Below are 26,742 nucleotides of genomic sequence, written 5' to 3'. Positions count from 1 at the left end.
ACACACAGAACTGCCAAATGTGTTAAATCCATAACTTAAAGCATTTTAATAAAAACAGAGCAAAATACATTTCATAATCCGTCCACTGGCACAACGTATAAAAGATTTTAAATAACAACTTTAATATTAGTCACAAAATACAGCATGTCGTATAAAAATAGCTGTATGCACACTGCTAAAAGATAATGTAAAAATCGCTCTGGATAGGCCATGCAAAGACATTCAGCTTTGACCTTTCAGTTTGCAAGCGCTTGTTGGATCTGCTACTTTATTCCTTCTCATTCTGCTTGGGAGGGTTTTGTGCTGGCACTTGGGGGCCTCTCCTCTCCCTCTCCACCCTGCACACAATGCCCTGGCAAAGGTTTTCAGAAATGGTTGGCAAGTTTAAGGTGCATCATGTCAGGCATCTTAGTGGCCCAATTTTCACAGCTTACATTTCAGAAAGTGCTCAATATCCATGTCCTTCTCCATGGACACCTCACCTTGGTCACACAAAATCTTCATATTTTCAGCCAGTGCCCTTTCAAATTACTCCTGACCCCTGCTGCACCAGAGAACTAAAACTGGAAGCAAAAATAGAGACACCCAGCCTGAAATCACTGCAGGAGGCAAAATGCAACAGCTGCAGCACCATTTTTGTACATGTGTACCTCTGCATTTGATAATCCTAAATAATTCACACCCCAAAATTCATTGAAGCCTGTCAATTCACATTAAGAACTTGAGGTAACACACACAAGAGGATTTGAAGAAATACAATTTTACAGAAAGGAAGGCATAACTGAGGATGGCATTAGTACAGAAAAACACCCAGATACTAAATATAAACTATTATATAAACAGTCTGTTATACTGTGGTTATCAGTCTTAAGAATGTAACTGCCAGAGAAAGGGACACATTGGACACAAAAAAAGATATGGAGTACATTTTAGTTAAGAACAAAAAGATGTCAGATAAAGAAATAACACACCCCCAGCTTTCAGCCCACACGCTGACACACAAACTATCAACAAGATAAAAAAGCAACCCTGTCCTCGCCTGAGCAATCCTTGCGCCTTACAGAATCATCCTCATACAATTTAAGCAATTCCATCTTTGAACTCATTTCATACAATGAAGGTAATGGAGACAGAGACCCACCCAGTCACCATCTTCACTTCCTGAGCCTACAGAAAGAGAGAAGGGCACTGCTGGTTGAGAACAGTCCCTGCTGCTGACACTAGCAGCAGCACCTTGCAAGATGCGCCATCAAGGAGATCGGCCATAGGCAGGGAGAGAGACTTGATACTCTGCTGGGCAAAACAAGGAAGTGGGTTTTTTTTCTGATGTTTTCAAGTTTGCATTTTATAGCATGCTCTTCTAAGAGGAAACTAAGGAAAGCTTAGTGATTTATCACCTCAGGCAATACAGCAGCAAACCCATCTTCTCCAATTTAAAAAGATCAGTTAAATTATCTTAATGCACCAAATCTGACAGGCAAAAAGCATTCCTATAAAAAGCTGTCCCCTTCAAGTTACAAGTCACATCACAAGAACAAGCTTCTAATCAAAGTATCAGAAGCAGAGAAGCTTTTATCAGCGCTGAAAATCCAAATGAGAACACAGGCTGATCTTGCTAATCCATAGCAGGAAAGAAGTCTAAAAGGCTTTATGGGGAACTGGCTGAAAGTCACTGTTTTTGGTGGCATGCGTCATTGCTCTGCGCTTGGCGAGGCGGGACTTGGACGGAGGAGAAAGCTTCATGGAGCACACAGCATGGGCAAGGTTGTCCTGCTCTGCGCTGAGTTCGTTCTCATGCTGAGACAACTGGCGGTTAAGGGCTATAGCTTCAGCAGCAAAAAGTGTCAGGTCTTTCGTGCTACTGTTCCTTTCAAGGGAAAAGGAGAAAGCAGTTGAAACAGACACAAAGAGTCATTTCACCTGGTTACCCTCACAGCAGAATATCTCTTTCCAGGCAGTTTTATTTCTTTTATCAAAAGATCGACACAGTGGGAAAAACAGCCAGTTAATATTTGCATCTCTCCTCACTGTGAGGACTAGAAATATGTAACAAAAACACTCTGGGATTTTGGAAGCAGCCACAGTTCTAGTCCTCGTTCTGCCAAGGACTTCTGACATAAACCCAGGAAACCGCCTGAGATGCCATGCTTGATTTCTACATGTTAAAAAAGGATGGGCATATGGGACAATACTGTTGATTTTCTTCAGAGAACTGCAATCTCACTATGATTGCACATGTGGCTTAAGGAAATGCATTTCTGATGGGAAGAACCACCTGGAATTGCTGGTGGCAGACACAGAAATACGAACAGAGATGTGTGACTCAGGCTCTCTGGCATACAGAATCTGCCATCAAATCACTTTAAATGAGGCTTGCCCTGCTCACAGTTAAATTGATACTGTGATTACCACCAACTACAATGGAAGTCAGATCCGAGTCTCTGTATATGATGATTATTCACCCATCAGTATGTAGTCTCTTTGGATAACACATGCCTTTATGCCTTTTTTCCCCCTTCTGTGCAGCAAACTGCCAAAACCATCATTATTTCCTGTCTAAGATTAGCACTACACTGCAGGAATCCTCTCCAATGCCTTTCCCACAAAGCAGCAAGATTAGATCATAAAGGAAAATCAGAGCTTTAGTATTTCTGATGTTTTTAACAAAATTAGTGCTGCACATTTATTAAGTTCCACTCTCAACCAGGGATCTTATCCCCCAATCTGTCACCTCCTACCTCTCCCCATTCTTTCAGTAGTGATTCTTGGCCAAGTTTACAGACGTTAAAAAAACCAAAATTACCTTTGAAGAACTTGAGGGGTAGGCAATCCCCTTTCAGGAGCCTGCTAAAAGAAGCAGTTAAGAAAAGTTAGTTAGGCGTTCGCAGCTGGGAACCAAGCTTTCCCAGGAGAGAGTGATAAAAAACCCAGGCAAATCTGCCAAATCTTTTTATGCAATATCCATTAGTTGTAAACTAATCCACCATGTGTTTACAAATCACATTTCATAATCCATGTCCCCTCACAAGAGGATACCACAGTTTGCAGGTATAAGCCTAAAGCTTTGGAAGTTCTCCAGAGGGTCTGTCCCTTCTTTCCTGAACTGGGAACTAAAGCAAAAGAGGACACTGCTGTTCTTTTAAAGCCATATCTATCAGCATTCTGCATCACTGTATTAAAGAGCAACATAATAATTTGTGTACTGCAGTGCTTGGTATTCACAAGAAAGCCATTTAAAAATGCATAAACCAGTAATTAAACAAAAAAAAACACTTAAAGCTTGACAGATTCATCCAAATATTTACCACACAGACCTCCAGAACAAATAAAGCCACTGTCTGTTGTTTAATTAATCAAGATAAGAGAACTAAAACATGCAATATCTGTATTAAAAGTTGAGAGACAGGGAACAGCTTGTTTATCATTTGGAAGAAGAATAACTCAAAAAAATAAAAGGGGGATACATACTCCTTGAACCCATGAATGTTGCAAAACTTGAGCAGCACTAAGTCGTTCTTTGGCATCACGAACCAGCAACTTTGAGATGAGATCTTTGGCCTCAGAGGATATATGTGACCAGTCCTTGTCAGGAAATTCATACTTGCCTTCCTGAATGCTCTCAAAAAGCTTGTTCTAGTAAAGGAAAATGTCTTTAATTTAAATAGCAAATAGAATGCAACCAGAAGACTTCTCAGGTGGGATTCTTCTCATGCAGTTTATCCACCTGATGTGGTAGGTGTCAACTGAAACCATCCAGTCTCCTTACTGAGTCAATGGAGAGTGACAGGCAGCTCCACAGAGTGCATCAGTGCACCCTACAATGGACATGTGACATTGTCTGCTGACACCACCTCTCCTCCACCCGTAACAGCGCAGCCCATGTACTCAGAAAGAATAACTTCAGGCCCTGCATGGAGACTCTCCTGGAACTCAACTTTACCTGAGGAATTGTGGTGACTACCATAAACCAGATCAAGAATTACAGAACACAGGAGGACTGGGGTGGGGGTATGGTGGGGAAGAGGACAAGGAGAAGCTCCAAGATCTCACATCAGGAGGAGAAAGAGGCAGCCACCAAACCTTACTTTAGAAAGGGATATCATCACAAGTATTATATTACCACCCTCACTTCTCAGTGACAGCTTCTCCTCTCAGATAACTGGCTGGGTGACAGACACAGCTCTTCACTGCTGGCATTATGGCAAGTCTTACACCATAAGTTCACAGGACAAACTACACTCTCCCACATATGCCCAGGATACGTGCATTCACCTGGCAAACTCTGCAGACTTCTCCTCTGTCCCAGCCACAGTCTGCGCCACAGTTGCCCACAAATGGGGGGTAACCACTGAGCATGATGTATAGAATCACCCCCAGGCTCCAAAGATCACACCGCTTATCATAGAACGTGGCCTCCTCTGTGAAGACTTCAACCACTTCAGGTGCCATGTATTCTGCAGACCCACACTAGAAAACAGAATTCAAGCAAGTTTTCAAAGGGAGGATCAAATCAAAACACAACTCAAGTTTTTTTCCCAGTAATGGACAGAAGTGGTTCCCCACTACCAGGGAGGAGAACGGGCTGTTGTAACCCACACGCTCCCTGCGCATTAATTGCTTTTCTTTTTGCTTTTTAAAGATGAGCAACAAGAAGGGAAAATGAGTATCTAAATTTACCTATTGTCTACAAGCTTGGAAAGGATCCCAGAAAGCACCTGATGCAGGTGGAGGATGGGGCAGCTCATAGGTACTGCTGAAACCTGGCAGAGTGTTAAGGGCAAGTGCTCAGACACCTTCCCCATGTCTGCTGTGTGGCAGCCAAGACGGTTGTAGCTTGGAAGGTAACGCTGTACGCAGGGGAGCCTGGCCTTAGAGGTCTGACAGATTTGTCTACTTGCTTCAACCTATCTGATGAGGGTCTTGTGTATTACTTAACAATACGTGTTTAATCCACATTTGTATAAATTACATTTATACAGACAAAAATATGTACCTATACAGATACATGCAGTTTTCTCTCTAATACATTATGTGAGATTCTTGGTGGTTCAAATCTCCGTGAGAGGTGGTGGAGTCACCATCCCTGGAGGTATTTAAAAGACATGTAGACGTGGTACTTCAAGGGCATGGTGTAGGAGACATGGTAGTGTCGGGTTGACCGTTGGACTTGATGATCCTAGAGGTCTTTTCCAACCTTAATTATTCTATGATTCTATGATTCTCTCTCTACAGTAGGCAGCTTGGTCTAAAAGCAGAATCTACTACTGAAGTTTACTGCTTTCACTGCAGGTCTCGTTTTGTTAAGCCAAATCACAACTGCTATGTCCCTCAAAGATTAAATGGAACTGCCAAGAGCTTTGAAACATGTTGTGAGCATACTGCATAGGAAAAAATGAACACGTTTTGGGTGTAAGGACTACGGAGATCTAACAGAAGGCAAAATGTTCCTACTGTTCTTTAGCAGAATCATAAGCCGTTCTATATGAATCTAAGATCCTTTATACAGGGTCAAAGTATTAATTTACACATTTTAGATTTTAAAATCTTACCAATTAGTTATTAGGCTTTTCAGATAGTAAAGTATATCATGGGAGGTGATTTCTACAACAGACTACTGTGAAAGAAGAATCTCAGTTTTGCAGCAATGCCAAAAGCATAGCACTGTAGTTTTTCAAACTAATGTGTCTTATAAAGCCACACACTGATTACAGAGCTTGCATTGTCCTTAGCTCACAGGTCTTAGCTACAGAACCCAAATATGGGGAAATGAACACAAACTAAGGTTCAACCTCAGGTGCATAAGCACACAAAAAACCTCCACAGAAAGCTTCCTCATCCCATGGGGTACGAGACAAACAGGATCGATGTGCTACTTTCCGGCCACCAGGAGAATTAACACAATGAGCTCCTGTGCTTTTGTATATTGACTGGGAAACCAAGACAGTAGTTACCACACATACAGCTGCTTTAAATTAACTATCCATCACTGGGTGTAGTTGCAGTAAGCCCTCTGGAAGCTCTCCTCTGGAGATACGAAAAATTGTTTTACGGTAGAAGAGAAAAAGCAAGAAGCCACAGTAGGTCTCTTACCGGCGTTGTTAATTCAGGAGTTGTTATTGGAGTACACGCACTGTTCAGCTTCACCCCACTACCAAGATCAAAGTCACATATTTTTACTGGTGATACCTAAAAACAAGGGCAAAACAGTAAGAGGTCCAGAACACTGGGACTAATGCAATATATATGAACACAGCATCACATGGAAAACCCCAGGACAAAACCCAAACTATTCTAGCACAAGAACTAGTGAAACCCCATCTCCTACAGGTATATTACACTCCCTGCGTTTGCCTCCTCTGTCCCAGTTCCTCCCACATCCCCAGTGTCTAACCCTATTACATTAACTTTTTATTTGGCTAGGCAAGTGCCAGTACAGACTGGGGCAGTTTGGGAACTATATGTAACGTGACCAGCTGGACTGTAAATGTTGCTTGTCCATCTGGGTACTGCCTTAGAACAAATGAGATGCTAAGTTGTAATTGCCACGCCCTCTCTAAGTTGGCTTTTTATCTCCCAGCCAGATGCTCACATTTTTACAGCTTGCAGAAGAATTTAGTATCTTTTGTGCTTCAGTTCTATTAAGTTTAGTTGAAGATCACTAATGGGTTCAAAAGTCTTCAGGAAGAGAAAGACAGAACACAAGGGCTGTCTTTGGAAAGCAAGTTAAAAAATACACTTCAGAAGGTTAAGAGACCAGAGTAGCACCTTTTCTGGAGATTCACAAAGAATGTTTTCAGGCTTCAGGTCCCTGTGAGCAATACCTAAAGGAGAGTACAAACATTCAGTAGAGAAGATACTCGTCTGTTTATTTCTCATTACCTCTCTCTATTAGAATGTGGCCTGGGAAATACTCTAGGCCTGAGTTTGCTACACAACTCTCCCTCTATGATACTGCAAATAATTGAATTTCAAAGTGTGTTTGTTAAAAATCACTGTTGCATTCTGCTATGCCTTTATCATCCTTAAATGTACATGAGAGTCAGTCAAGCAAGTAAGAACCTGCTAACACTGGAACTTTTTGGCTTAGCCCAAATTAATTATGTTAATTAAACCAGCTTATTAAGATGACTGACATGTAGGAAAGTTTACTTGGGTACAAGGTTTAGTCAAAAGATTTTTGTGCCTTCTACAGTAAGGTCCTTCTTTCCAGAGCAATTGGTGCTTTGCTGAACTCCTACCAGCACAGACAATACCGGAGACACTTTTCCTCAAAACACCCTGAGTTTCCAGGTAAAAATATCATCTCTTTAACAGTGAGGTACGTACTCATTCTTGAAGTAAAATAAAAATCCAAGGGTTTGGCTGGAGATGCAGAAAAGACTAAAGGATAAAAACCAAAGGGCTTCTGCATTTATTCAGCTGCTATCAGAACAGGCAAACCCAACAGGGAAATGAAAAATTATCTACCTGTTGAATTCACATGCAAAGGTGGTTCTATGTTGTCAAAGCAGTTCTTCAAATGCCTAAACACACAATTTCTGGAAGTTCTCTATTTAATATAATCAAGCTTAATGGGAAGGCAGAAAATTAGAACCAAAAATGAAATTAAATGAGCAGCTTGGCTATAATTTAGCTGCACCTTAGCTTTGCCTAAAAATACTACACTCCAAGCACACTTAATAGTACTTCAGAGTTTGAGGGGAAAAAAACATCCCACCAAGTTCTAGGTAAGGGATTTTCTAGTGTGTTTTCTTCAGCAAACTCTGTAAGACATGACTTAAAATATAACATTAATAGCATAGCATAGCACTGATCTAAAGGAATTGGAGCTTTCATAATGATGCAGTTCACATTGCTCTGCATGGAAGATGGGAAACATGACAAATGAAGATGACCCATGCTGACATTTACAGCAAGGCTGACAAAACCCCCAACAGCTGCCTTGGTTTGCAACATGAAAGCCAACAAGCATGGTTTTGTATTATAGTTTGAATTCAAATGTCTAGTTATATAACATTTTATTTTGCACACAGTGCTGAGAAAAGAAAACAACTGCCCTTAAACACTCCTCCAGTGGATTATTAGCAGTAAAGCACACACACCTCAAGTGGGTGTAAGGCAGTATTATCATCCAGCTGAGTTTTAAACTACTCCTGGAAAAAGAATTAGTTGCCTTCATTCAAATTTTTAAAGCATCTAGCTATAGCACTTCACCATTAAGCTGTGCAATAAAACTGCTTTAATTTCCTGTTTACTTTAGTGTTCTGTATGCTGCTTACTAATTATTTTAATGTCACACAGAAGAACCATAAAAAGAACAATAAAATGAAAGGGGATGCTGTAGCCAATTTTGCAAGCCATGTCTCCACTGTACCAATTCACAGCAAACAACAAGAAAGTGGATTGCTGCTCTAAACCATTTTAATGAATCGCTCCCCTCTTGTTTGGGGAAAGGGGAATTAAACCTAAAAGTTGAGAGAACTACAGAAAGATATTAGCTGAGTCAATGTTGAACTTCCTTGAACAATGTTCCTAGACTTTCAGCTGTTAAGCAACCTACCAGAGCCCTAACACATCAAATAAGTATTTATCCACATGTTCAGCATAAGTTTCCCATTCCTTATTTGCTCCATATCTCAAAGTCAAAATATGCTAAATGCAGGTATTCAAAGAGTACATTCTCTGCAGGTTTAAAGTGGAGTCACTGCACAGACAGGCTACAAAGATTACCAAAAAATCTTAATCCAAACTAAATTTGTTTCCACATTCAAATTAACTTCTCAGTCACAATACATGATGAGATCCATATTCTTCAGGTTTACCACTTACTTTAATCTCTACGCATTGCAACAATTTTCTTTTTAATGGGTTCAACTTATTGAGGTACCAATGCTGTGATTCCAACTCAGGCATAGAAGCAGTTCTGTGACTTACAAGTAAACCCCTACAATTAAACATCTAGGTATCACATTCAACATGAACATAACCTCTGGGATGACCATAATGCACACAGATATTTTGAAGTGAAACAAAAGTACTCCCAGGAGCAAAGGAGCAGGAAAACATTTTAATGTAAAAGAACTCCCTATGAACAGAACTGCTTTTAAATATGAGCAAATCCCTAATACAAAGAGGACATCTTCAAACAAGGACTATGGTTCACTTGTAGGCCTCTCAACCCAACAGTGGGCATCTAAGTGTGAAGACCAAGAACTACTACAAACAAAGTGGTCTTGTAACCAACACAAATTCTGGATAAATACAAAAAAACATCTCCGTAGACCTGAAAGAGGAGGAAATTAAAAAGAATATTCGCTCCCTTTTGAGTAATCTTTACAAGGTGGCTTAGGTAACCAGAACAAGCAAACATTCTCAACCCTAACGTTAATTCTCCTTGGATGCCGATTTAACTTTTCTTCTTCAAAAAGCTATAGCTTGTTAACACAGCTGATTAATATTATTTTCATAACGTGGTTGTTTAAGTATAGAGGAAAACAGCTTAAGTCATCTGACATTGCTGTAAATGGAACTGCTAGCAAAGGCTGACTACTTCCAGATAAAATGTGCTCTGTAACCTAAGTGTACAATATCAACTAGTAAAGACGGAGACAGCCTTCTCTTACCTTTTGTATGAAGAAAATCCAGAGCAGAGGCAATATCTCTCACCACTTTGCTAGCTTCTCGTTCATTGAAATGCTTCCGCTTTTGTATATGGGCCAGGATTGAACCTGTAAGAGTAAGAGGCGAAAGCGAAAACCTTAGTATGAATGGTGCCTGGGCTGAGAAAAGGCTTTGTCAATACAAGGATAAAACCACAATGGCCACTACCAGTCTGCCATAACAGGAGAACTGATCTCAGTGTGAACGGGGCCAGAAGTAACATAGAAAATTTATTTGCAGTTGACACTCTGTCCTAGTATGTTTGCATGGCAGAAACTGAAGAGTCACAATCCTGTGTTTTTATATGAAAATAGCCTCAGAAAATAACTATGAACTAGTACCAAGGATCATGAATCCATAACCTCATTTCTCATATTTTATAACAGCCTTTCACAGGAGGCAGCTTCCATGGACTGAACAGGGGAATGACTAAGAAAAAGTTACAACTGAACAGCTTCAATACTTAAGCTAGAACCTATTTTTCACTGGCTTAGGCAAAATTTACTCAGGGACATGAAATCTGACAAAAGACCTCTCAAATATGAGCATAGTGAAGGACTGGTAGCTTGCAGGCAGAGCTCCACTGGTCTCCCTTTAACAAAGGATAAGGGGAGGTTTGATTCCTTATCTTCTTTAAGTGAATTCCATCAATCTTCTCAAAAGATTAAAAACATCTTTAAAAAACCAATTAAATGCAGTCTGCAGAGATCCAAGCCCACTAAATAGCCTTACTGCTGTCTTCCATTTTCTTACTCAGAGAGGTATATTTATAAAAGCACTCAGGCACAGAAATTCAAGAAGTAACTGCCATTTGTTATCAGTTCCCACTACAGTAAACGCTTCATATCTTGGATAACTTCATTTTTACTCTTTAGTTCTAGATGTGGGAAGAAACCTCCCATTCTCTATTGTGGTAATTCCTATTCTTAAACCATCAATGTTGCCACCACTCCTCCACAGCAAGTATTCAGAAAGGGAACAGGAAAACTCTCAAAAAGATGGATGGACAAAAGACTCTTCAGATATGCTTTGATATGACAAAAGTCTCTTCAAATATGCATAAACATGCTGTGTTAGATGTGTGGATGAACATCACTTTGGACCAGGTTATCAGACTTCAAACACAGGTTCACTTTGCTGAAAACACCACTTTCTAGCTTGCTACAGATTTATCAAGGGCAGAGTTCAAACTGTTTTCCTGGTGGAGTTGTTCTTTACACATTTAGAAAGTAATAACAGTTCTTAAGTATTTCCATCCCTGTGGAAAAGGCCCCAGACCTTCCAGGAGACAATACTGAGCCACCTGAAGTGGTCATTTCACTCAGCAGGTTTCAGATTACCCTTCTGAATAGAGCTGATGTTCCAAACTCTCTCAGATAAGAATTATATCAATGAAAACATACTCTACTGACTTTCTATTCAACCCACATAGAAGAATCCCACAAACAGAAAGAACAGCAGGGCACTACTGTCACAATTGTTACCACCTCTTCAGTATTCTTCAGAGAAAGCATCACATAGCACCTCCCAAAACACATCTCAGAGGAGAAAAAAACCTGAAAGGACTCTTATTATACTGAATTTGCATGATTTAAGCTGGATATTAATACTTTCAGTTATTAAATGCTGTCAGGCACGGATATTAAACAGCTTCTGCATATCATGGTGAACTGAACACAGCTAAAATGAGAGCAGAGCTCCTTCAGTTACCACAGCTACAGGAAGGCAAAGCTGAGAACGGAAAGCCAAAGTTATGCCCCAACATTGTAGGTAACATCAGTCTGAGGCTGGAGTTACTAAAGGCTTGCATTGAAGATTAATGTTCTCATTCTTGCCTGCCACACTACTTATAGCAGAATCTGTAGCGTATCAGAAGCTGGTCTGACCCTGAATTCCCATTATTTCTTTTATAATTGTTCGAACCCACACACCTAACACTTCAAATGCTGAAATTTTTCAGAAAGAAAACTAGCTTCAACCCTAGATCACCACTATAAAAACAGTAACTAAGGGAGGGAAGAAGGCATAGCATTATTATCCTCTCACAGCCGTGCTGTTACACTGACAACCATAGTCTCACAGTCAAATAACAGGCATAACTACTGGAAGGACGTGGAGATGGGAAGAGAGACAAATGCAGATTCATCCCCACCGAGCCCTATTATGGCTAATTTGTCAGTGAAGTCTATACATTAAGAACAGTGTTACAGGAAACCACAATGAAACGATGCAGCAATTTTAAGGGAAGGTAAACAAAAGCTTTTACTCAAGAAAAAACCCCATGTCCTTCTAAAAAGTTCAGCATCTATACTGAAAGAATTTGCATTTATTGCACATACAGTTTGCTACTGAAAACCCTCCTGACCAGTGACAACAGATGATGTTCTATGGACAGAAGTATACTGCTTCAGAAACTCAGTTTTTCTTTGAAGGGTGGGCCACACTTTCAAGTCATGGTTTTGCCCAGCCATGCAAGTAATGGATACTGTAATTATGCTAATGCAGACAAGTTTGAGAAAGTCCACAAAGTACTTGATGTAGCCTTCTCAATCTCCAAGTGAGTATTAAATGCTGGAGACCAGTCACCACACATGCTCACTTGATTGGCCCTCAAACAGCCACGAGCAGACTGCTTCACAATAACAGCAACCCAAGGCAGAAGCAAGATGTTTTTCACAACAGTTCTCTGTGAGTTTCAGGAAACAAAGTCAATCCTACATCAAGGAAAAATACTACCAGAGTATATAAATGCTGTACTAAGATCATGCATAATACCTGACATACTGTGACTCTCCCTTTGCCAGAAGTTAATGTGACCTATTAACTATATTCCAAAGCTTCCACTTTAATAGAGCTGACGTTTCCATCGCTTGACTACAGAATGGGACTGTAAATGTATGACCAGAACCATCAATGTTCAAGAATAATCATACTTCAGGCTCTGTATACTACCTCTGTGTCTTAAAATTCTCAAGCATTTAATAAACTCTTCATTTTCTACTTTAAAACACTGAGACAAACAGGACCAAGACAATTCAATGAACAAAGGCACAGTTGCTGCACAGTACCTCCTCGCAGCTTCTCAAAGACAAGGTAGTATCTTGTGTCATCTTCAAAAAATTCTATTAACTCCAAAATGTTCCTTAAAAAAAAAAAGGGGGGAGAGACGGGGAAAATAGAAGAAACAGGAACAGAGTGTAAACAGAGCAATGAAGAATTTTGTCATGGATAATTAGGAAGTGCCAGAAGTAACCAAAAATAAAAGCGCTAAGTAAACAAGTTGCTTTGGTTGCCTATGGCATTGAAACCACAATTTCAACTCACATAGAAATTAAAGCAGGGGAAACAGGCCAAACACCAAAATCAGACAGGACTGTGAAAGAGTTCTGCTACTGCTCAGTTGACAGGAAGATAACCGGTGATAGGTTGTATTTAATAATTTAGAAATTGCATTTGTGCTGAAGGCAAGAACATTTAAGTAATTAAAATAGTATTCTTTCTCTCTGAAAATCACAAGGCAGAACACACAGGGCTCGAAGGAGACAGGCATCTGTCAACATGACATTAAATCCGGCTCCTTAGTTACCATTTTTTGACTAACTCCTGTTTAGCTAGTGTCTAGTCTTTGCAGCAGAACACAAGCATCCCATGTTGCCTTGAGAATGTCAAGGTGTAAGTCAGATTTTTTCCATATTTATAGTACACACAAAAGTGTAAATTGTGCATGTGGTCTTGAGAGCTTGAGGTTTTCACCACTGAGGTACTAGATGACCATATGCTCATAACCACACACAGAACAAAGATATAACCTGCTTCTCTAGAACACAACTTAAGCCCATGGATTTGGTAAACAAGTTCATTTTTATATTATCTTTGTATTGTACTGAGAATTTGTTAAAAAAGCCTCAATATTAGCTGCACAGCTATAGTATAGATAACAGCTGTTGCATACCTTGTAGACTAACAGAGACATCTAAAGCAATAGTTTCAGAATTGGCTTAAACTCATCATAGAGCATGCTGCCACTGTCTGCAAAGGCTTTCCCTCCTTTTCAGACAGGAGCAGCAGCTTCAAAATTGCTTCATCCTGTGGCTATGTGAAGTCAGCACACATCCAAATGAAAACTAAATTAGCTTTTGGCTGATCTAAGAATTCCAGTGCAAAACCAGGAAGGCTGACACAAAGAGGAGGACAAACCACACGTTAAGAAAAGGAACGGCAAAACTGTTCTTCTCAACAGCAGCTGGTATCAGGTCAGCCTTTGCTGATGGTGAAATCACAGAGTGTCAAAATGTTAATTCCTCATTCAGACAAACGCCATGCATCACTGAAGCACATTCAGGTTACCCTGACCTGGTTGTTAACTGAGTTATGTGACTTCAATTTGTAAATATTTCCCTAAATTTCACAGGTAAGAGAAGGGGAGATTCTTATTTTGAATAGGTCAAGTCTAAATTTCAACTGGTTTTAAGGAGGCTACTGCAAAGCTCCTAACCACTCACACGTAAGATGCTTAAAAACTTCAATATACTTTAAATAGATGAACGAGCAAACACAAGACTCTATACTTACTTGTTACCCTGACACTGGTACAGCGTTTCTATTTCACGAAAAACCCGACTCCGACTATGCCCAGCATTTTTTTCAATGATCTGTGGAAAGAATTACAGCTCATATTCAAAAAATTCCTGCAGGAACAGTGCATGTGGCTCTGGAATTAGACGTAAAGCTTGAATCTCAGGCATGCCCACCAGAGAGAAACACTCCACCTTTCTTTCTTTAATTTCTCATCTGTCATTTATTTACAGTGTCAGCAGAGCTCAGGAAGGCATTCAAAGGACAAGAGAAATGAGGACAGGAAGAGAAGAAAGGAACTAAATCCACATGTTACAGAGTCGCTGACCAGTTACCACAAGGGTTTTCTTGCATCATTTTAATTCTGCAATGTGCAGAAAAGGATATCCTTCTGAATTCTCACAAAGATAGATTTGAGTGACATCAGACATTGAACAGTCAAGAAGAGATTTGTCATTATAGGCATTTAAGTAAAAAGTACTAAATTCACCACAAAATGAGAGTTCGATTCATAGTGCAGAATTCATGGACACCCCATAATAGGACGAAAGATACTAAAGAAAGCACACATTCTATCTCAGAGCCCTTCGGTACTGCCATCAGAAGTCACCTTCCTTCATACACAGCTCGGACCAAAAGAGGACATGGACAAGGGCTCTCCACAGAGGCTGAGACTGAATGATTGCTACATGAACTGAAACCTCGTGACATTGCTGCAAACATTATCACTATCTGTACCTAGTATCAGTTTTTGATTTTTACAGCGAGAGGCAACCATTCACCAGTACTACATGGGAATTGGTATCTGATCATATCTAACTCATAATGTAGTGGTTGAAGTTGAAAGTCTGGAATAAACAAACAATTCCACAAATTACACACAAGATTATAGCATCCATAGGACTAGATTTTTGAAGGGGCTTAAAATTTTGTGCCTATGGTTTTGCAAGAGAATAGGAGAGCTTTATGCTTGATTATCTGTTGGTAATTAAATGAGGGACTCAGAATAAACACAAATCTATAAATGGGCCCTAACACTTAATACAAAGGTAGTACAGAAGATTCACCTCTATCAAAAAATAAGTTCATGTAAAGCTGTCTCTAATGGCAGAAACTGATGCTCTCTGAACTCAGACCAGCGTTCTCAAAAGCTTGCATTATTTGGTAGGCCATGCCACATAATGACTCAGCCTCTTCTTTCATAAGAAGACATAAAAACTGGTAGGACCACAATCAAATCAGGACATGAGGGAAAATCCTGCCCTGAGAGCTAACAACCACACAGTCATCTACTGTTTGTGAATTCTACCTGTGGCTGATACAGCAGTTCACTCTGGAGGCACAACACTTAAGGCAACAGATACCTCAGTGGTTATAAAGCAGGCTCACTTCAAGCACCAAAAGTTTTCTAAAAGCTTTCGCTATGACCCACTCTATTACAGGTTTTTGATGAGCTACTAGGAGGAAGACATGTTACAGACAGAGGTGATGCTGCTTTTATTCTATACTTACCTTTACTGCATATTCTTTCCCAGTTTGGAGGCTGACAGCACCCTGAACTTTGGCATATGCTCCCTCACCAAGAAGCTCAGCAGTCAGCTTGTACAAGTCTGCCCAAGAAATTCCACAGAAAGGACACATTAGCCAAAGCAGTTCAGTGAATAACATCAAGACAAGCTCTCTGATGAGCATCCCTCCTGTGACAGCAACTGAGAAACTCCCCTGGTGATGAAGGCAGAACACACATTTATGCAATATTATAGTAGATGTGGCAGCCTTAATTCTGTCTCATTTTTTACTTCCCCCCCCTTCAAGTGCCCGCAAAATTTAAAGCGAACTTCATTCCAGCATCAAAATTAGAAGTTTGTTCTTACAAGAAACATTTCATATCTCAGCAGTTGCTAAGACCTCATCCACCTTCCCTGTCTTCGTTAAAACACAGAATCAATTTTTTCAGCTGGAAAACATTTCACTCCTTGATCAGAAAATGCCTTCCATACAAAATCTACTTGCAGAGATAGTGTTTTAAGTATAGTTTAAATTTAAGTGTTTAAACCTAGAAGACTGCTACCCTCTTGATTTGCAATGTACCTTATAATGCTACTTGCCTACTGCAAAGTTTTATACTGGTCAGCTTTATTACACTGAGCTGTATTTTTACCTACTATGCTTCACGGTATTTATGTTCACATCTATTCAATCAAAACATTTTGACATCAGCACTGTTCCTACTAAAAAACTCAAACAAAAAGCAAACCAATTATGAATAGGACTCATTTCACCACTAAGAGGAAAAAAAGGGACTGAAGATTGAAACATGGGGGATAAAGAAAAACAGAAATGTCAAATTATGTTTGCCAAAAAGCACTGTATAGCTAAGAAAACTGAGAACAGCAGAGGGAAAACAAACCATTATATTTAAAAGCTTAGAAGTTGCCACCAACCTTCAAACTTCCCAGGGACGTGATCTGTGGCTCTGGTTCTTTTTTTCTTTTTCCTTTTCCCACTGTCTGCTATGGGGAGAGGCTGACTGCTGACCATCTCTGTGTGGCAGAACATAAAGGTGCCTTTAACACACAATCAATTACTTCAGGACAAAATGGACATGCTCTTGCGTGTTTACGTTCTTAAGCTATCCAAAAGTTTCTCTGCTTGTCTTCATCACAGGCTGCCATCTCTCCCCCAAATATGAGAGGAAACCTAAAAAGACAATTTGGGTGCTGATTAACAGCTCTGGGGAGGTTTGATAAACAAACATAAAGACAGAAGAAAGTAACTATGCATCTATACTGAATCCTCCTCTCACAGCACAGTAAGGCAAAGCATGCGAATAACCTTGTCAACCACCACCATGAGCTACCCCTGACATAAGGCATGCTCTGATGCAAGACAGTATTTACAGCCCCCACAAGGACACTATTCTTTGAGCTAGTCTGCTGTTTTACAAGTAGATTTTTTTCAAGTCAGCCTAAGAAAATGAGCTTCCAAAACAGGAGGAAGGTGTCGGGAAGTTTCAAACAACTTGGCAAAACAAAGCAACCGCAGCAGTTAACAGGTCAAAGGAGCAATCTAGGTCAGTTTATGCTGCCAAAAGGCCAGAAGAAAACATTTCTCACAGAACCATGATGTGCCTTTCTAAACCACAGATCAGTAGATAACTTATGCTCCAAAACAAGCAGTGTTTATGGCATTTAGGATTTTTCCCCTGCATTACTAGCTGCAGATACTACAATAACTTAGTCAGAGATAACAATTCACTGATCCAATATGGCAGAAAAAGAAAACACACCCGGATATTTTTATAGAAAGCCTAAATAAAAACACTGCCATATGCTTTCTCTGTCAGAGCCTGCTTCATATAGCTAACCTATCTCCAAAAAAGTTAAATGATTCCACACTATACTCACATGAGCACTTCCCTATAACACCAGTCACATCCTGCCAAGTTGGCCCTAATGGTTAAAGATCACAGTTCAAAGTCTTTAAGGCAGTAGCAAAGTACTGCTAAGACATTTTATAGACAGGAGGATTTCTAAGTAATTCACAATTAAAGATCTTGTACTACCGAAAAATCTAAATCCCTAGAAATAGCATAATTATGAGAACACTGCTAAGGAAAGACGAGCAAGCAAACAGCAGCAGCAAAGTTTTCTGGCAATTCTCCTTCAACAGAGAGCAGTTTTTCTGCCATTCACTGTTTCTAAAGTACTCTGAAAACACAGGAAAAGCTCTGAGGCAGAAAATATTATGCAACAATATACCAATACATTAAATACTTTTTCTTTGCTTCATTGTATTTTCTTGTCAATATCTGTCAGTAATAGCTGTTTATGAGTGTCAATTAGAACTCACACATTGTCTGAAAATTTAAGTGCTATTTTGAAAGACCTTTCTCTTTAACAGACCGAAACACTTAAAAATGTATCACTCAGCCTCAAGACAATAGTAAATCCTCATTTTTCAAGTCTTAAGCAGAATGTGCTAAGAAATCATCACAAAGGATGACATATATGAGCTCTTGAATACAGTAAAAAATATAAAAGCATACGTTTTACCTATTTCTGAAGCAACAGCTTCTTTTGAACTCAAACTGACACCCACACAGTTTTGAATTTTAACATAACTTGAATGCATAATTTAAATTAACATAAAGAGAAGGCTAGCCTTTGACAGCAAGTTCCAGCTCTCCCCAATTTCAGTTCAGCCTGCAATTAGAAGTTATTCAGAATTGGGATCAAAATCACACATATAAAATTGCTCAGAGATAGAGCTGGTCTGCTTGATTTCCAGAAGGCATCAACCAAGTCATTTTAACAACCTGACCTTCTGCAAGTCACCAAGTCATATACCTAGACAGGTTCTATTCCATTTCAAACACTACGCAGTTTCAGAGCTTGTAACAGAGACTAAAAATTATGCAAAAAGACAGGAGATGAATCCTGCATCTTAGTACAGCTGACAATGCTCTCCTGCAGTCTACCAGTTAGCTTTGATATTTACAGTCTGGTGTTTAATAACTCACTACATTATTTCAATTCCCTCTAGTCTGACTCAATTCCTAAATTACAGAGAACTGCTTCCTTGAAACCAGGAAGTTCACTAGTCATGTACACAGCAATCAAATTATTGAAAAGCTAATGTTTTAAACTTATAGCCTCAACCGAATTTGCTATCAGAGAGGCATGAAATGTTTGCTGTATTAGCTTCTTAATACCCTTCTAGTCTGCTATTTCACATCATTGTGTAGTTCACCTCTGTCAACACAGTTCTTCCTTTAAAGGTATCACACTTCATTCTCATTATTCACTTTGTTATAATGAACCAGTACTTAAGTAACAGCTGATATGACAAGGTATGGGCTTTAGAGGTTTTTCAATCTTTCAAAGAAATGCTTGTGTTTATGTGACTATATACCACAGAGTTTCTGATGACACCGAAAGACAGTGTGCCTCAACCATCCAAGTAATGCTGAGGTGTTTCGCATACTGCAAGACTACCTCTGGTGACAAGGACTCTGTGGGTTCTGAGGAAGCTCACCCTGCCAGACAGAAAGCTCAGACTGGATGAACTGCTCTGGAGGGAAATGGCCCATGGACACATCAGGTCCAAGTTGAACGTTCAACTGGTGTCGTATTAAGGTCATTTTACAACGTGGCCCGAAGCAGTGAACCCCTGCTTCCACCAAACCAACCTGTCTACCCACTTTGTGATCCATTCTGGCTGAGTGCAGGGAGGTGGGAGTAGAACACTACTTTGTGTTCAGAGCAGACTAGCCAAACCTTTGATAAAGAGCACTTTTTACATCTATCTCAACCATAACAGAGTCAGACTGTTCTCTGAGAGACTACTGTCTGACTAACAGTCTGACAAAAGCTGAAGAAATAGGGAGCAGTTCAAATTCTGATCCATCCTTCTCTTACAGTCAGATTAAGATCACTTCTCACAGATAATGTAACCCAGCAAAATCCATACTGCAAGCAAAAAGAGAACAATTTTCTGTCTTAGCTGCAGTCTTATTGAAGTCCTGCATTTTATTATCATCGTAATTCAGTGTTGAGGCAATATTTAACACACATTATTCAGAACCCATGTGGGAAGGTATAGTTACAGCCTTTCCCTTTTGCTATTGTGGCCTCTACAACTGTCTTCAAAAGGATGAACAAAAGCACTTATCATAAAGACGACTTGCAAACAATGCCAAGCAAAGAAGAAAAGGAACGATTATCCCAAGTTTTACTTCATCCAGACCTTAAATCACCCTTCATCTTGCTTCCTAACACTCCATACACAAACATGTCTGGATATTGGATTTTGGCATAACTCCCCTCTCATCCTAATCTGCTTCTCAAAGGAAGGAAGAGTATATTTAGAAGAACAAGCATACACACGTACAGGAAGCACTTGGAGAACATAGTAAAGATGCATTTTTCTATTAAGAAGAAAATACCTTGCTTGCGTCTTTGAATTCAATGGAAGAAAGCAGTTTAAGCAGAGAGTCCAGGTACTACCACCTGCTTCAAAACTGGGTCTTGCTTGAGCCAGGTTGTTCTGCAGCTGAAAAGGAAGACAATCACATCTACATTCAGAAATCACATAAAAATTGTTATACACATTTGGGCAATGCCCAGAGTCTCAAGAGATTGCAAGAACCTGTTGTGCCGGGCTTCATGTGACCACACAGCAAGAGCACACCCCTGCATTAAAGATTTTATAACTCTTAAGTACAAAATGCAAAACACAGCATTATTTCCAGCACTCCAGTCATTTTAACTCAAGAGGAGACCCCCCTCATGACAGTGTTGCAAAAACAATGGAGGGATTTATGGTGTTAATTAGTTCTTGTTGCTATAGCATTGGAGAACCATAACAAGTTTAGATATAAAATACAGAATTACTCTTTAATGGACAAGAATTATCGTACTCCCAACATAAATCAAGACTCTGCCAAGACAGAGCACCATAACAACAGCTGTAAGAGCACCAAGTTAAAGCATATCTGGAAATTGGTCTCGAAGGCAGCTAAACAGGCTCCAACAGACCAGGAACATGAGAAAGCATTCTCCACAGATGAAAATCATCTCCTCAGAACAGGTACCACTCATACTGAATTCACTCCTAGCAAGCAGCAAGCAAGGCAGTGATACTCAGGCAACACCATCTGAAGAAAAGAAGAATCAGGCACACACAGAGCCTTCTGTGGATTCACAGATGATAGCCACAACCCAGAATTCAATAGATGGAACAAACTCAAAGATAATGTGCTGGCACAAGATGTTTTCAGACCACTGAGGTGGTACCTAAACAGCTGCAATTACAAAAATATTATTGTCCCACAGATACTGAAAAGCAAAGGCTTTTTATTCAGACTAAGAGACCACTGAGACCTCTGATGAGGCTTCTCTACCTGAAATTTAAAAATACTATTTTGACTAACTGAACAACAGGCAGAACAGTTTGCACCTTCTGAACAGCATCTAACTTCTCTGTTGATTTACACTTCTTTTCAAAGCCTTTTTACTTGCTCAAACAGCTACTGACCGGTTCAGTACAGTAGTTAGGCATGAGTAAGTCTCTTGATTCGACAAGCAAGACACACCTGTGAGACTCAGACTTCAAATATAAGGGTGTCAGCTCCAAACTCAAAAAAAATAGTTAAGGCACTTCAAAGTTTCACACATCCAGAGTTTTGGACAAAAAAAAAAAATGGAAGCAGGCTTCAGTTTCATTTTCCTCCCAACTCAGCTGCTCACATTGTTCTTGGACCTCCCTTCTCCAGCAACTCTTTGATTTCTGTAGATGTGGCTCATAATGAAACAGGACTCACACAGCAGCTGCTGATTCTGCCAAAACCTGCTAGTTGCAGGAAGCTCAGAATAATCAAAGCTACCTTATAAAGCGACTACATAGTGATTAATTGTGCTTGTAACGTTACAGACCAAGAGAAACACCATTTGAAGAGGAATGCCCAATTCTTTAGGACAGACCTGTGTCAAATCCAGAGGCAGATTATTTTAATACTCATTCTGTATTGCATTAAGTAAGAATATTAATTTGAAAATTGTGAGTATTCTTACAGGTCATTCATCTTTACAGTAGTTTGCCATAGTTCATTCTAAGCTATCAGTTACCTTCTCATCCCACCTACAACAACAAAACTTTTAGTGTCATTTAATTTATTAATCTAAACTATCCATGAAGGAAGAGGAACTTAACATTCCAACATATTCCCAATAAGATACAGGAGCATTAACATTTTAAAGTGAACACCCAAAAGTCCACAGGAAGCCCGAGCGATCTGGTTTCATGAAAGAGCAAGTTTGAGGAAAAATTATCAATTCTGCCTTGTCACAGGCATTACTGTAACACCTACACAGTGCAACAGTCGACACGATCCTTCTAATATCCTTCACTGTAGAAAAGGTTCAGCAACCTTTTTCTTTACCTCCATACTTCTCTCTGTGATTCTCTTCTGTCACACTTTTAGAAGACCAGTCACCTTATCTTTTGTGTACACAAGTTGCAGAGTCCAACTTTTCGTACTCTCCGCTAGCCACTTCCCTTGCCAGCTAAGCATGGGGTTTCTGAGGTTCTGAGTCAAACTCTCCAGCAATGGGTGGATCTCACTTTGCAGTAGAGCAAGAAGTTATTTCAAACAGACTCCTCCCACCCCAATCTATTACTTCACCGTGATTGCTACTGGGGAAGCAGGGAGAACCTTAATGGAGAAGGCAGCACACAGCATTCCTTTCCCTTGCCCTTTTGGGAGAGAATAGCATATTTTAGCACACATGCTGTAGGAATGATATCTATGTTTACATAGGCACACATGCATGTCTTTAAAAGCATTACTCAGCATTCAGAATGACAGCAAAAGAACTGTTATCATCCTCACTGGAAAGACAAAGGCAAACAAGACAAGTGTGCTGACCCTGCTATGAACTGACAAGTCAGGATGAGACCGAGGGTGGCTTAAAATTACACAGTAATCTTTTTAATTTCACATTCTAGGACAATATGCCTCTGAGGCAGCCACAAGAATGAGAGGACATAATAGGGTGCACTTCACTGGGGTAACAAAAGTAGATGGTAAACCTTGTCGGGACCAACATGACATACACACTGGTTATTGTGCTAAAGACCTTCTGTCCTTCCACATACAGCAGTACAGTCAAACAAGGTATTTGATGCCTCAGACCACTGGCAGACAATTCATATTTAAGAGTTTCCATCACAATGCAGTAGGAACGTAGCTGCAAAGTTATTTTATACTCCAGCTCTCACCTATTCTGGATGAGAAAAGTCCTTGGAATAGTACTTTGACTCAACTATTCAAAGTTTCTCTAACCCCTAGAGCACTTAATAAAATAAGGAGATATACCAAGGCAAGTAAGTTCTGACGGACACTTACTAAACAGTAAGCTGCCTACTCTCTTCTATGTCTGATGACATCAACAACTCTCTGAAGACTCTCTGCATCACTGATTAGCTCCTCTAACGCCACTCAGCTCCCTTGCTAGTTTTCAAGTCTAAAGCAAAGAGAAAAACTTCTTAGAAGACAACTTTTAATTTCATACAGATACAAGATAAGCATTTCCTGCTGTTACTCCACACCCCACAAATGATCAGATAATGGCATTTGTCACTGGAAAAAAAGCTACACAACATACTCCTATATTAGCAAGCAGCCTTGTTAGGAGAGATTAATCTAACTTAATGTATTTTTTAAGTTTGAAGCACAACTGATTTTTCTTCCTTTTCCTCTCCTCTGTACTTTCAACTCTAAAATTAATAATCATTAAACTACACTAAACATTAAATTCATTGCATTTTCACATTTGATGTCACATAAAATTTTTATCAGTGTTTTAACATTTGTTACCAGGAAGGTACTGGAAGGTGAGAAGAAATCCCTCACAACAGTAAACACCTTTTTTGAAAGCATTAGGGAGTACTGATACAGCATTCATACCATGAAATAACACTACGATGGGCAACACCTGATGTCAAGAAACTTTCAAGTGTCCAAGGCACCCAAATCCACTTTACTTGGAAGGCTGCCAATACCAAAACCAATTTACCTTTAGAACAGCCACAGAAGAGGTTCAGCTCCACAAGTATATTTTGCCTTGCTTCCATCCAGCACCTGGAAGGCATGAAGAAGAGTTCTGTTTTGAAAAAAAAAAAAATGCCAAACTGTAGTTCTTCAAAGTCACAAGAATATATGCCAATCTTTCCAAGCTGACTGTGGGGCATAAACTAGTACAATAAAGAGGCTTTTATAAGCAGTAAACTCATAGAAGGGGAAAAGAATCTTAAGAGGGGTTTATTTTTAAACAAATCTGACACTTCACAAGTGCCAGTGGTATCAGGGGAATGGGCTAGTTTTTGGCTATTACAGGTACTGCTGAAGGCAGCAGCCGAGCTGTCACCGGGGCTGTACCGCTGCCTTCCCTCCAGGCTGCCTCAGAAGGTCACCCTGGTCAGGCGACACATACTGCAGAGGTTAAGTACAGATTAAATCTAGATAGATTTTCAGTGTTCCCAGGGGTTCATAGATCTCATCGTTTTATGACAGATGAGAAATACAAGAACTAAAAGATTACTGGTGATCAAATCTAGGAACGGGTCCACTCGTCTTTGCCCACTCTTCTTCCACTCCAGCAACACCCTTAACACAAAGCAGCTGCCGTAGCAGTTCATAGACTTACCACTCTTTATTAAAAAAATGCACTACATATGAAACACGGCAGTTTAAGCCTCCGGGGACTAACCAGCTCCAAGCCATAGGAAACCCCCACGTCCTCCGGAGCGGGCGCCCAGACGCGAAGCTGCCGGCCGGCGGGCTGGAGGCATTTTACCGCCCTCCAGCTGCCCCCAAGCACCGGCACCACCCCTAGAAGCCAGGGCTGCCACCGCTCCCGGCGCTCAAGTGTTTATTCCTCCTCCTCCACACGCCCCGCATCCCGGAGGAGCCCGGACAAGCCCCGGTAAGGCGACCCGCGACCGCAGTCGGGGGAGCCCGGCGGCGCTGGCAGGCGCGGACCGCTCCCTCTCAGGGTTCCCGTGAACCTCCGGCTGACCGCGGCGGGGAGGGCGGCGAGCCGCCGATCCCCCCACTGCCGCCACACAGGCCTGAGGGAGCGCCGCAACCCCCCGCCCTCACCTCCATGGCAGCCGCCGGCGTCCCTCGGCGGGGGCGGCGCTGCACCGCCGAGCCGCCCGCCCCCACTTTTCTCCGCCGGGAGAGAGGGCGGCGCGCATGCGCGGCACGCCTGGCAGCGGGCGGGCGCACACCCCTCTGCGCGCATGCGCGCCAGGCGAGGCGCCCACCACCGCCCGGGGGGGCGCAGCCCGCCGGTCGCGCAGGCGCAGTGCGGGCGGGCGGTGGCAGGGGGTCGGGGTGCTGCGGGCGTGTGTCACGTCTCTGCTCTGAGGCGTTTGGGAAGGGGACGTTACCGGGGGCATTGCTCCCCGAACTCCTTCCCAGGAGAGGGATGTGCACCTGGCCATGTCCCCACTTGCGGCACCCTCAGGGTGACCCCGTCGTGGTCTGAGGCCGAGAGCCCATTGTCTGCCATCTTGTATTGCTGTCCCCCATCCTTCTGCAGGGTTGCCGAGAAGCACTTGTGGGGAAAACCACAGTAATTAACAAAATTCAGCACATGCTGGTACCTTTGCAGAAAAGAACCTAGTTTAAAAACCACAGTAAGACTTTCACATCTGCCTGCGCCAAGTAAAGGACATGGAACTGTGGGAGCAGGTCCGGAGGAGGGCCAGAAAGGTGATCTGAGGGCTGGAGCACCTCTCCTATGAGGACAGACCGAGAGAGTTGGGGTTGTTCAGCCTGGAGAAGGGAAGGCTGCGGGGAGACCTTATTGTGGCCTTTCAGTACTTGAAGGGGGACTGTAGGAAAGATGGGGACAATAGCAAGGCCTGTTGTGACAGGACAAGGGGTAATGGTTTTAAACTAAGGGAGGGTAGATTTAGACTGGGTATAAGGAAAATTTTTTTTCCAATGAGGGTGGTGAAACACTGGCACAGGTTGCCCAGAGAAGTGGTCGATGCCCCATCCCTAGAAACATTCATGGTCAGGTTGGACGGGGCTCTGAGCAACCTGATCAAGCTGAAGATGTCCCAGCTCACTGCAGGGGGGTTGGACTAGATGACACCTAAAGGTCCCTTCCAACGCAAACCATTCTATGATTCTAAGTATTGTCTCTCACAAAGCCTAGGATAACTTCCTAGAAGCCTCTTCATTCAGTAAAATTTCTTTTTGTCTCAGCTTTACAAGTTGATATTGTCTATGTAATGCCAGCAACAGAGCAGGTATTCTGGAAGTTCATTTCCTTGCCTGCTTTCTGTGCTTCTTGTGCTTCCTGTGTTCCCCACAAGTGTTTTGCGTGAGCCAGTGATTTTTCATGGGTTTCCTGTTTGGCCTGAGGATCAACTTAGTGCTGATGTACCTTGGGTGACAAGGGGGAAGTGTCCCTCTCCTTTGCCTTTAGAGCAGTGTGGCTACAGCAGAGGGGTTTGGGGACATTCAGTAAGCCACGTGCACCTTCAAGCAGGCCAGACCAAGAATGGAAAGAAAAAATAAATAACAACCAAGAGCTAGGGGTAAACCTAGGGAGGCACAGGATGAAAACCCTACTGCAGAATACTGGGATAAAACATCCAAAGGACTTTGAGAAGGCAGTGCTGTAAACCTGACTTGCTGCTTCTCCTCAGAGGTGGCTCTGTATCCCAGCCTCACTTGCTCCTACCCCTTTTGGGATAAATCACAGTCTTTCTGCATTAGGATGCATTTTCTCCTCCATTTTTTAACGCTGTCTTGAATAATTTAGAGAGCAGCCTTATTTTCCTGCAGCTACTTCCTTTCCTCCCCAGAACTGTTACCCCTTTTTTCTCTCACAGTGGAAGGTAAGTCTTTTTCTTTATGACCAATACAGCCACAGAGGAGGGGCAGCAGTGGAAGAGCCATGGGGCAAAGACAAACATGCTACTCAA

At 41.3% G+C, this 26,742-nt stretch overlaps 1 protein-coding gene across 3 annotated transcripts; it reads right to left on the bottom strand.

The window, feature by feature from the left end:
* Window positions 1-18: 18 nt before the first annotated feature.
* On the bottom strand, window positions 19-25,003 carry MKNK1 (MAPK interacting serine/threonine kinase 1). Of its 3 annotated transcripts, XM_064455158.1 has the most exons (14): window positions 24,899-25,003; window positions 23,814-23,878; window positions 20,183-20,289; window positions 16,680-16,778; window positions 15,748-15,845; window positions 14,233-14,312; window positions 12,729-12,802; window positions 9,624-9,728; window positions 6,766-6,821; window positions 6,091-6,186; window positions 4,273-4,467; window positions 3,469-3,633; window positions 2,804-2,847; window positions 19-1,867 (listed from the first exon to the last, which is right to left on the bottom strand). In XM_064455158.1, the coding sequence occupies exons 4-14, from the start codon at window positions 16,774-16,776 to the stop codon at window positions 1,639-1,641; spliced, it is 1,239 nt and encodes a 412-aa protein (XP_064311228.1). In that variant the 5' UTR covers window positions 16,777-16,778; window positions 20,183-20,289; window positions 23,814-23,878; window positions 24,899-25,003; the 3' UTR covers window positions 19-1,638. The 3 variants fall into 3 exon arrangements, with proteins under 3 accessions (XP_064311228.1, XP_009513126.1, XP_064311227.1); XM_009514831.2 differs by lacking the exons at window positions 20,183-20,289; window positions 23,814-23,878; window positions 24,899-25,003 and having other exon boundaries at window positions 16,680-16,932; XM_064455157.1 differs by lacking the exons at window positions 20,183-20,289; window positions 23,814-23,878; window positions 24,899-25,003 and having other exon boundaries at window positions 2,804-2,844; window positions 16,680-16,932.
* Between the last annotated feature and the right edge of the window lie 1,739 nt (window positions 25,004-26,742).

This window comes from Phalacrocorax carbo, chromosome 6 (genome assembly GCF_963921805.1).
Source record: "Phalacrocorax carbo chromosome 6, bPhaCar2.1, whole genome shotgun sequence".
In the NCBI taxonomy this organism is placed as follows: Eukaryota; Metazoa; Chordata; class Aves; order Suliformes; family Phalacrocoracidae; genus Phalacrocorax; species Phalacrocorax carbo.
Note: the sequence above shows the minus strand (reverse complement) of the source record. Positions and strands in the feature narration are given on the sequence as shown.

Bases quoted from the DNA above. Each gene is read 5' to 3' on its own strand.
- MKNK1 (XM_009514831.2), bottom strand. From the start codon at position 16,794: ATGTTCTGCCACACAGAGATGGTCAGCAGTCAGCCTCTCCCCATAGCA. The intron at 12,803-14,232 runs GTAAGTATAGAG...TTTTTTTTTAAG, and splicing joins TACCAGTGTCAGGGTAACAA to GAACATTTTGGAGTTAATAG. The intron at 2,848-3,468 runs GTATGTATCCCC...TGCTTCTTTTAG, and splicing joins AACATTCATGGGTTCAAGGA to CAGGCTCCTGAAAGGGGATT.